This window comes from Microcebus murinus, chromosome 12 (assembly GCF_040939455.1).
Source record: "Microcebus murinus isolate Inina chromosome 12, M.murinus_Inina_mat1.0, whole genome shotgun sequence".
Taxonomy (NCBI): domain Eukaryota; kingdom Metazoa; phylum Chordata; class Mammalia; order Primates; family Cheirogaleidae; genus Microcebus; species Microcebus murinus.
This window is the reverse complement of record NC_134115.1, coordinates 90,510,275-90,521,637: the sequence shown is the minus strand read 5'-3', so window position 1 is coordinate 90,521,637 and position 11,363 is coordinate 90,510,275. Positions and strand designations below refer to the sequence as shown.

At 42.0% G+C, this 11,363-nt stretch overlaps 1 protein-coding gene across 1 annotated transcript in view; it reads left to right on the top strand.

Moving 5' to 3' along the window:
* The first annotated feature begins 131 nt into the window (after positions 1-131).
* DDX31 (DEAD-box helicase 31) overlaps positions 132-11,363 on the top strand; it is a 72,545-nt gene continuing 61,313 nt past the window's right edge. The window contains 6 exon segments of the mRNA XM_012744127.2: positions 132-624; positions 6,089-6,345; positions 6,451-6,526; positions 7,493-7,536; positions 8,669-8,739; positions 9,699-9,763. Coding sequence (XP_012599581.2) covers positions 541-624; positions 6,089-6,345; positions 6,451-6,526; positions 7,493-7,536; positions 8,669-8,739; positions 9,699-9,763 — 597 coding nt within the window. The 5' untranslated portion in view covers positions 132-540.

The following is an 11,363-nucleotide window of genomic DNA, read 5'->3' as shown; positions in this document are numbered from 1 at the left end:
GCAGCCCTGCCAGGTGGCCAAGGAGCTGCCTGACTAGAAAACGCGCCTGTCTAGCAGGCCGAATCGAAGCACCGGGGTCGGCCCGCGAGCGGGTGAGGAGAAGGGGACCTTGAGGACACCGCCGTCTCCCTGGGGCTGAGCCCCAGGCCCTTTTAGAGGTCTACCGGGACTAGGAGCTACGCATTAGGTACTAAAGTGCTGAGGAAACAGCCACGCGGCGGCAAAGGAAGGGCACGTCGGTGTGATGGCGCTCGCCTCTTGTTTCTCAGGGGCAATTGGAGAGCTTCACAAGCGTGAACTCTCGGGCCGAATGTAAACTGGCATCCCCACAGCCACGCCTCGAGGGACGCAGGGCGGCCTTGCCACCACGCCCCGGCGCCGCCGCCGCGGGCACTCATCGGGGTGGGTTCGAGTGGCGTGGAGCCTTTCCGGCCCCGGCGGGGCAGCTGCGCGGGGTCCTCGCGAGCGTCCCACGTGGGGTCCCGGTTCGCGAGCCGTCTGCACGCCGGGCCCCCGGCGGCTCCCCGCGCCCCGCCGGCCATGGCAGCCGCCGACGTCTCGCTCCTCGACGTGGCCGCCGCCCCCAGGACGTTCTCCAGACGACCCCGGGCCCAGGCGGGCCAGGTGAGTTGTGACCCGGCTTCCGCTCCGTGCCAGCCCGGCTCTCGCCGCGCCGCGTGCTGCCGCCGTGCCTCGGGGCTGGGCTGCGAGTCGTTTACGGAGTTAAGGGAGCAAAGTGAGACGCCTGGCAACTTCTGCAAAAGCGGCTCGGAAACACGCGTCTCTGACAGAGCCACCACCCGCGGGGACGTTCTTGGGAAGGGAGGGGCGAGGAGCTGGCTCCTGTGGCCAGCGCCGCTTGGGGGGCGTGGGGGAGCAGTGTGAGGGATTGGAGCCTGTCTCCCGTAGACGGGAGAAACTGATGCCCCCGCGTGAGTCCCAGGCCAAGACTTCCAGCGTCTGTAAGCCGTTTCCTTCAACCCTAAGAAAGGGCCGTTTGTCTCAGTGATGAGGGCTGGAGACCGTAAGTTTCTTGGAAGAGCTTTCAAAAATAGGATAGGTCTTCATCCACGTGCAATGGAGGGGGAAAAGAAAACTCGATTCACCAATGTCATCCCTTTACTAGAGAGGAGAAAGGTGCCTTCAAATTAACTTAAGCAAGAACTGAAAACTGGTTTCTGGGATGGTTGATTTTTATCTACAAGAAAAGAGAAAGACCTCAGGGCAGAAAGGCTGTTGTAAACGCATAAATTCGCTGCAAAGACCAGGAAGGAGGCAATCTAGTGCCAAGGAGGGGGGAAGGCAGTCTTTTTTTTTTTAATCTTTTTTTTATCTTCCCTGAGAAAGCAACACATAATTTCATAGAAAAATCAATTGCCAAAATAAGTTCAGTTTAACCGGTATGTTGAAGCTGAAATTCCTTGAGTTCACGTGTACACTCACACCAGTTAACATTCGCTGTCTAGATTATCTTTGGTGATTGTTTTAGAGAAAAATCAAGCTTCAGGACTTAGATGTTTGGAAGTAAAGAGTCTTCAGTTAGCCGGTGTAACAGCATCTACGTGGAAGGCAGGAGGGCGGGAGAAGTATAGAAGAGCCATTGGGAGCATGGGATTTGAAGTAGGATAGACCTGGAATTGGATGCCAGCCTTACAACACACTAGTTCTGTGACCTTGGGGAAGTTATTAACCTCTCTGATCTTCACTTTTCTTATTCATAAAATGGGAACAATCATTTCTACTTCATAGAGGAGTTATCGTGAGGATTCAAAGACATATGTACATAAAGACTCACTGTACATTATCTAGCTCATAAAGTCACTTAATAATTGCCAACAATAAAAAATAAAGTAGTATTGGCTTCATCTTGGGTAATAGATTGCTGCAACAGGAGGTCAGTGAGGTGCATGTGTCATGTTCAGAGCCTAGTAACTAACATGTAGGCACCATTTAATAAAACTTTATTGAATGAATTGAATCAATAAATGTAGGGTATGTGTTTTTGTGATTGCTTGAACCACCTTATCAGAATGGGATTAATGAAATGACAGGTGTCTGCAGTGGCCTTGTCTACATTTTTGTTGATGTCATGAAGGATATGCTGACCACATTTGCTGGTAGCCTGAACCTGGGATGGTTAGCTAATATATAGAAAATTTGGAAAGACGATAAAAGAACCCCACATATAGTTCCCATACTTAGAGATACTCTTGTTAACATTTTGGTGTATATCCTCCTAGAAAACAACTCAAAATAGGAATCAAACTACACATAATGTTTCCTAACCAAACAGGATACAATTAATAAATGGCATACTTTACCATCAGAATCCCAAAATGTAGGCTCATGATGCCTAGGCAAAGCCTGGTTCCCTCAGTGATCCTGGGACAGATTACATCTCTGCCTTAGTGTTCTCATCTTAAAATGGGATGATACCACTACCTGTATAGGTAAATGAGATAATTCGTGTAAGTACTTAGCATTCTGCCTGGCGTATTGTAACTACTCAAATGTTTATTAATATCGAAGGCATGGCATCTTAGACTCTTAGGGTGGGATGGGCCCTAGAGATCATCTGCCATAATCCTCTCATTTTACAGGTGAGGGAATAGAGATTTCAGAGGGAAGTGACTTGCTTAATGTTGCATAGCTGATTTTTAATGGGTCTGGTTATGTCCTTGCTCCCTCTGCTTAAATGCCCTTCATGAAGCTTTGTATCCTTGCCTGCCTTCTGTTGTCATGGGCTGTGTTAGTCTACATATTAGGTTATTAAGTATGGAATGTCCCATTTCCTTAAGTACTAAGTTGACAGTTGTATCTCTGACATTTCACTTTGACATTTCTTGTTTTATTTTTATTGTGAAGGTACACCCTCAGTCTTTCAAAAGCATGATTTGGCTTGTGATTGTCTTTCACTTTTTTTAGAGTAATTTTTGTGAATTTATGGATAAGTCAAAAATTCATGTTTTGTTTTGTTTTTTTTAATATGAGCTCCATCATGGAACCAATGCAGCACAGACAGCTCGAAATATCAATGAAGTGTTTGGGAAGGATGGGGCTAATGAACACATAGTACGTTGATGGTTTGAGATGTTCCTTAGTGGTGATTTTAATCTTGAAAATGAGCTGTGTGGGTGACCTGAGACCAAGGTGGGTAAGATGAGCTGAAAGCTGTAGTGGAAGCAAATCCATCTCAACCTATGCATGAATTAGCAGCAAGGTTTGACATTACTATTCCAACAATATCGGGTCATTTGAAACACATTGGCAAGGTAAAGAAGTTGGATAGATGGGTACCACTTGAATTAAACCACCATCAGAAGAGAAATTGTCTTGAAGCTTGCCTTTCTTTGCTGTCATGACATGAAGGCAAACTGTTTCTACACCATATTATTGCATGTGATGAAAATGTATTCTTTTTAACAGTAGCTAGTGTTTAGCACAAAGATGAAGTGCCGAAACACAGTCCAAAATGGAATATTCATCAAAAAAAGCTAATGATGTGTGTTTGGTGGTCCAGCACTGGTATTATCCACTACAGCTTCATGAAACCTGCCTAGTCAATTACAGCAGATATCTACTGCAACCAGTTGTACGAAATGATGAGGATGCTTGCAGTTAAGCAGCTGAGATTGGTCTATAGAGACTGGCCTATCCTCTTGCAAGACAACACTCGACCACATGTTGCACAAACAATGCCACTGAAACTACAGAGGCTGGACTTGGAAACTCTCTGTCATCCACCATATTCACCAGACCTTGAACCAACTGACTACCATTTCTTCTAGGCTTTGGACCACTTCTTTCAAGGAAAAATATTCAAGAAGCTGTGGAAAACGCCTTTCCCAATTTCATTGCCATTCTCCTGGCTTCTTTGCTGCTGGCAAAAACAAGCTACCATTAAGATGGCAAAGCTGTGTCATAGTTTAGGCATATACTTTGACTAATTGTACTGCTTCTTGTTTGAGATCTAATGAACTACACTTTTGATTTGAAGTTGCACATTTCATATTTAATGACCTAATATCTTTTTATACTCCTGTAGTAGCCCTTTGCATGTGCCTCCTCTACGGTCCTGATACAGGTTGGATTTATGGTTTTATACTTAGGGGTGCCAGGAGAGCCAAGAATGGGGAACCTTGGCTTGACTGGGTAGAGAGAGGTCAGGAAAGGCTCTTGTGAGGATGGAGTATAAGTTAGCCAGCCAGTGGGAGGGTTGGATTCCTAGGTGTGGGAATAGCACATGCTAAGACCCAGAGGAGGGAAGGAGCATGGTACATTCTAGGAATTTAAGGAAGACTAGGGTAGCAGAGGTCAAAGCTAGAGATTGGTGAGATGGGCAGAGATCAGATTCCAAGGGCTTTGTAGATTATTTTATAGATTTTTAATTTTAGCCTAAGAGCAATGGAAAGCCTATTTAATATTGTGCTTAACTCTGCGTACTTTCTTTTAGATAGATGTTGATATAGGAGTAAAGGGATGATAAGGGATCTAAAGTCTGTGTCCTGTTTGGAATACAGTCTAAAGAAGAAAGAAAAGAAAGTTATTTAGTATGTGAAAGAATGTTATGCACAAGAGGAGTAAGCTTGTTCTGTGTTGCTGCAGAAATCGCACCTCAGACAAATAGGTTAGACGTTCAGGGAGGCAGATATTGCCTCAATGTCATAAACAGCTTCTTAATCCCTAGAATTGGTCATGAGCAGCGTGGGCTGCCTGAGGGGATGCAGGAGGTGTGCAGGCAGAGGCCGCAAGGCCACCTGCTAAGGAATCTATAACAGAAATTCCAGGCACGGTGGGAGTGGCCTTTAGGAGTTTTTGTGCTCCAGGAGTCTGTAGATCAATGAATCAGGTGACATTTGCAAATTTCTTACTGTCTTGCAAATGATTCAACAGATGTGAAACTTTATCTATTTCTTTAATCTGAAAATTCATAAACTTGGGACTTTGTAAAAATAAATTTGTAAAATGAGGTTGGTCAGTATTTTATTGATACTAAATATTTGAAGTTATATTTATTGAATTACTTATATAAAGGAATCCTTTGGTTGCCAAGAACAAAGAACTACTGTTATTAGTAGGTTAGTCTGCATCTGACAGGCATGGTAAAGAAAGCCAATGTGTAAACCCAAGTCATTATTTCAAGCAAAGAAGAAAATAACATATTCTAAGAGAAACCAAAACTCCAGAGTAACAAGCACTGGCTACTTAAGGGATGCTCTTACATTCATTTGTAAATCAGAAGATTAGGCCAAAGAAAATAGAGGAATTGGATGTTTCTTCTCCTGGGGGAAGTTTGGACATCATGCTTTTAACCATGCTCGTGTTATGGAAATAAGAAACAGCAGTCAGGGGATAGCTAGTGGTGTGTACCCTGTAATCGGTGATCAGGTGAGGATTCGAAAGGCAAGGAGGGTTGGAAGTAATTGTAATAGAAGTGATGGATGAAGCAGCATTTCTCATTTGGAATGGGAACGGCAACTAGGAATTGTCTCCAGACCGCCTGAATCTGGAGGAGCAGCTTGAGGGGAGAGGATGACAGATCCAAGCACTAGGGTAGAAATGTAATGAAGGCTTCTGCTTCCTGGGCATGAGCTAGGATGTGGCATCCCACTCATCCCTCTCCCCTGCCTAGTCTCCAGTGTGCTTTGCCCGTGGAGAGGAAATACTTCATTTTCCCCGTACCCTTTTCTCCTTGGATAAATGGATTTCTAGGCATACGGATTTACTTAGTATGCACACTTCACAAGGTGGGTTCTTGCTTCCCTTATAACAGACTCTGTTGGTTAACATTCAGCTCGAAAAATGTTTCTCTCTTCTTGATCCTCACCCTCGTCTTGGTTGATTTAATAGTTAAGATGGATGGTGAGGTCTAGTGGATGAATGAGGTTAGATTTTGTCTTTTTTTTTCTTTTGGAAAAAGCTGAGTCAAAGATTCTGATTGCAAACCCTAAACTGTTGCTTGACATATGGGGCATAATGATCTCTGCTGGGAGAGATGCAATTCTGTGGGCAGTCAGGCTTCACTCTGAGGTCTGTCTTCATGGACTAATGCATCTCTTGTTGATCTTTCCTTTTGGGAACAACGCAGCAAGCAAAGGCTACCAAAAGAAAGTACCGAGCGTCCAGTGAGGCTCCCCCAGCAAAACGGAGAAATGAAACATCGTTTCTCCCAGCCAAGAAAACTAGTGTTAAAGAAACTCCAAGGACTTTTAAGGGGAATACACAAAAAACGTTTTCTCCAAAGAAGTATTCAGTTAGCACAAATGATAGAAACCAAGAGGACAAACGGTGCATTAAGACTTCATCGTTGTTTAAAAACAACCCTGAAATTCCAGAACTCCACAGGTATGTCCAGGTGCAAATGCACTTCAGGAATAAAAGGAATTGTGTTTTGCATTTTTCTTTGTTAATATGGGAACTGATGCCTGGGTTTTTGTTCATCATTTGCAGACCTGTAGTAAAACAGGTGCAAGAAAAAGTGTTTACTTCAGCTGCTTTTCATGAATTGGGCCTTCACCCACATTTAGTAAGTATCTCTCAGTATTTAATGGGTCAGTGTTTTTCGTGTGTTTGTTCATTCAGAATGTCTGTGAAGTGACAGTTCTAGGAAGAGAAATTGAAGAATGTTTATTTCTGCTCCAAGTTATCTGAATGAACTCAGATTGATATGCTAACTCTTTTAGGACAATTCAAGTGTGTTTAGGTTACTGTTCACTGTTTCCTGACCCCCACTTGTCCTCTCCTTTTTTATTTTTTTTTTTAAAGAACTGGACTTTCCTCACCTAATGCAATTTAGGACTAGGACTTCATTTATTGGACTTAACAGCTTCTTAATTACTAGGTACATGTGGTATTGAAGCCATTCATGGTAGCAGATGTCACAATGACCATAGGAGAGGGAACTATGTTGGCATCTTGCTGTTAGGGACATCTATAGTTTTAGAGATTTGAGCCTGTTTTAAAATGCATTTTGTACAAACAAATAGATGCTTTTGCTTTTTTTTTTTTTTTTTTTTTAACTGAGTTTTCAGGATTATGAGCAAGGAGGAAAAAACTTAAGGCAGTCTTGATTTCCTTTGCTCATATGGTCATAGCTTACCTATCCCTTCTTTAGGGTACAGGTTAAAGCGGAGTTTCTCAACCTTGATACTGTAGACATTTGGGGCTGGATAACTCTTCGTATTGGGGACTGTCCTGTGCGTCATAGGATGTTTAGCAGCATCCCAGAGCTCTACCCACTAGGTGCCATTAGCATCCTCTCCCCCAGTTGTAACAACCAAAAATTTCTCCAGACATTGCCATGTGTCCCAGGGGGTTGGGAGGAATGCACAATCACCCCCAGCAGAGAACCACTGGCTAGAGGATCTTAGTTTGATCTTAGTTGTCAGTGTCATCCCAATATTTTCTCATTTTCTGTGTCATTTCCATCAAATATATTTGTATCAAAAAATTGTTAAAGAAAAAATATTTGTTTTTTTGTCTTCTCTTTTAGATATCCACAATAAATACAGTCTTAAAAATGTCTAGTATGACCCGGTAAGAGTTCCAAGCTTAATCTTGATTTTCTTAGGGCTTAAGTGGGTATAAACAGATGAAATCTGAATTGTCTGTGGAGGGCAGAGCAAGTTCATGTCATGGCATTAGAAAAGAATGCCAGGTTATTGACCATAGAGGGCTTGTCATGTCACTCAGCCACTCAATTCTCCACCTGTTAAATGGAGGGACTGGGTTTCCATCCATTTCTGCCCTCAGCTCTAAAAGTCACGAGATGTCTGGTCCAGAAAGTGTTCTGTATGAGATCCACTCTTGTCTGCTTCCCTGAAAATAATTCGACCAAAATACAGAATTGTGTCGTTGTTTAGTGGTAAGAATTAGGGTCAACCAAAATGACAGGAGTAAATGTTTGGTTGGATATAATGGGATACTTAAAAAATATTTTAAGTGTTTGTTGTAGTGATGACTCCTGGAAAATAGAAATAAAGGAGTAAAAGGTGTGGGGGGAGGCGAACTTCCTTGTTTTGAGGATGTATGTTTCTGTATGTTTTAATAATGATCACTTTTTACTTATCAGTAAAAATTAATAAGACTATTGAAGACTAAGTTAAGGAACCTCCCACCGGTTTTTTTGTTTTAAGAATCAAATTTAGATGATTTCTGTATCCTTTTTTTGTTGACTTTAAATACACATGTAGACATATATCTTGGTGTGTCCATCACCTATTCTTAGAGAACGGACAGCTGCTGCTGACTGTCTGGGTAGTTTGCAAACTTCCTTTTGCTAATCTGCATGGAAATCTTTCCATTATGTTTCATTATAGTCCATATTCCTGCTGCAGAAGGCAAGAGAGTATATGATACGCTTTTGTGGCAACTCTAATTTGCTGTCATGCTTTTCCAATGTTCAAAAAAAATCAGTTTAATAGAATGGCCAGTCTCTGACTTGCCTCACCATTTTCAGCTAAGTTCCCAAAATTTAACTAGGGTTTTATACTTTTAATCATCAAAAGTTTGTTGGCACCTTCGCTTGAATGTTTAGGTAACTTCTAAGGTGACATTTGATAAACAAATAAAAGTATGGGGCAATTGCATTTTAGGTAGCCTGTGTATCTGCTCATAAACATAATGAGTAGTATAGATAAGATGTGTTCTTTCTTTTGGGTGGCCCCAGTGTTCAGAAGCAAACTATTCCTGCATTGCTGGAAGGCAGAGATGCTCTTGTGAGATCCCAGACGGGCTCAGGTCAGTCGTCATTTCATCTCAGCCCTTCCTTTGGTACCCAGACCCATGGTCATGCAGTAGGTTTTGTAGTTAGGTGCCTGTGTTGGTGGTGGGGGCTGTTTTGTTTTGTTTGGGGGAAGGAGGTCATGCTTGCTTTTGATTAGAGCCCTGACTTTGTTCACATGATGAAAGGAAGGGGGCAATTGATGGTACCACAATCAGGAATGATTGGGAAGTCATCAAGTTCTGCTGCCATTTCCTCAGAGCCTATTTCAGTGCTTTACTAATTCCCACTATCTGTGGCCAGAGCTACCCATTCTCACTCTATTGGAGAATGAATATTTGTTTCCTGGCATTAAACACAGTGAATTCTGGCCTGAGCACATGCTGATTGCATGGCAGTCGTTGTGCTTGAGGATAGAACACTGTTTTTGCCGTGTTCCAGGCCAGTCTGGACCTGTTTTTCTGACCCTCATGTGCCCCGGTGGCAGATCAGCTGTTCTCCACTCCCACCAGGTTGGCCACCATTCGGGTAGCTGGAGACTCAAAGGTTTTACCATCCTTTGGTTTCTTCGTCTGGGGTTCAGACTGGCTCCTAAGCATATCAGCACTGCATTTATTTGACCCCTGAAGCTCATCTGAAAGGGTAGCGAGGACCTCGGAGGAGGAATTTTTAACTCCTACAGACAACCATCAAGTTGAGCTTTTGTACAATTTGGGAAACATATTAATCTCTCTTAGTCGATGGCTAAAGGAGCCGAAGCTTCAGATTTTTTAGAAGTACTGAATTTGCAAATTAAAATTAGTAATTGTGGCAGACAGAAGTCCCTTTTTACCACTCTTGAATGTATGATGGGCAGTTTACCTTTCCCCAGAATTTAGTACTACCCAAAGATAAGAGCCTGTTTCCTTTATGTCCTTTGCTTTTCTTACATCTATAGGGTCTGTGATTTTTAACTACTTTTGCACTTTTTTAAAAGGTAAAACTCTCGCCTATTGCATCCCTGTGGTCCAGTCCCTTCAAGCGATGCAGTCAAAAATACAGGTGAGTGTAAAATGTGTTTTTCTGTTACTGTTCATAGTGCATAAGGAACCGTCAGACTGAGCCGTAGTAGTAATATCAGGGCTGACATAGTCTGTTTTGACTTAGCATTGTTTTCTCATCTCCTTTTAATTCATTTATTACATAAACATGTTGCATCTAAAGTCTGTGCCTAGAATGAAATAGAATAAATACACTTCACAGTTGTTATAGTAGGTATAATAGGGAGCATTTGTGAAATGCTCCCCATGTGTTAAACATTGTGCCCAGTGCTTTGCATGTATTACCTTCTTGCATCCTTAACTGCCCTCTGCCCCATCAAGTTGTAGGTGTTATTGTTATCCTAGTCTTAACAAAGAGAAACACAGGCTTAGGAAAGTTAAATAAACATGCAGTGACCTTAGTTCTGTTTGGCTACAGAGACTGAACTCCTAACTGTGCACCGTCATCTTATGGTAAAGTTTAATTACTGGCTCCTGTGCTATATGGGGACTGTGTCCCTATGTCTTGCAGCACCTAGCATGGGACCTGTTAGAAAATTATTGCTCAGTAAATATCTCAAAATTAGTTGATTTTGCAGCTGTCCATTTATGCTCTTGAGTCTGTGTTGTAAGTCTTGTAAATAATTAAATTTCAACCTTGTATTCTAAGTTTCAACATACTGTTTACTTTTTACTAGGAAGGCTGAACTTTATATTTAAAATAGTGGTTTGTTATGAATAGATGTGAAAATAAACACTCAATTAGTGAGCTTGACAATTGGACTGCCTTGTTTTTAAGAATTTGTCTTTAGTTGTGAAACATGTTTTGTTGGTGCCTGGACCAAAGGAGCTAAACTTGGGTTGATCTCAAACCCATTCCAGTCCAGAATCCCACAAACACAGCCCTTGTTCTTTCAGTAGAGAAGAAGTAGTAAGGCCAGGAGTAAGGAATTAAAGTGAGTGCACAAAGCAGATGAGAAGAGCTGATTGATTGCTGCTCTTCTTAGTTTGGGTATACAGAATTAGGAGTGTATCAAGCCTAACTGATATTTGAGAGACTAAATAATGATATTATTCCATTATAGTCCATAGACTAAAACAAATATCCATGAGTCCAAACTGATAAAAATAAATTATTGAATAAATAAATGGGGGAGAAGGAAAAGCCCTTCCTTGTGGTAGAATTCCAATGCATAAACGTAGAAGTGATAGAAATGGAAAATCATCTTTTGGCAAATGCCACAGTAATATTGTTTCAGGCATGAATTTTCATGGATGCTGTTAATAAAACACGTGGATGAAAGTATGATGAGAAATGGAATACATAGTCTCAAGGTATCACCACACAAGATACTACTTAATTGCAAAGGGAAAAGCAGTAACTTGACAGTGGGGAAGCCCAGCTATCACCACCTTAACCAGGGGATCAGTGTTGTGTCACCAGCAAGGAGATGTGTTGTCCTCATGTGCCTCCTGATACGGTGCGCTAAGAAGGACACATCACTTCTGTGGTTTTCTAGCCAAAAATGCATAACCTGAATTTAGTCTTAAGGGAATGCCAGATAAATCCAAAATAACTGGCCAGTATTCTTCAAAAGGGTTAAGATCATAAAAGACAAATA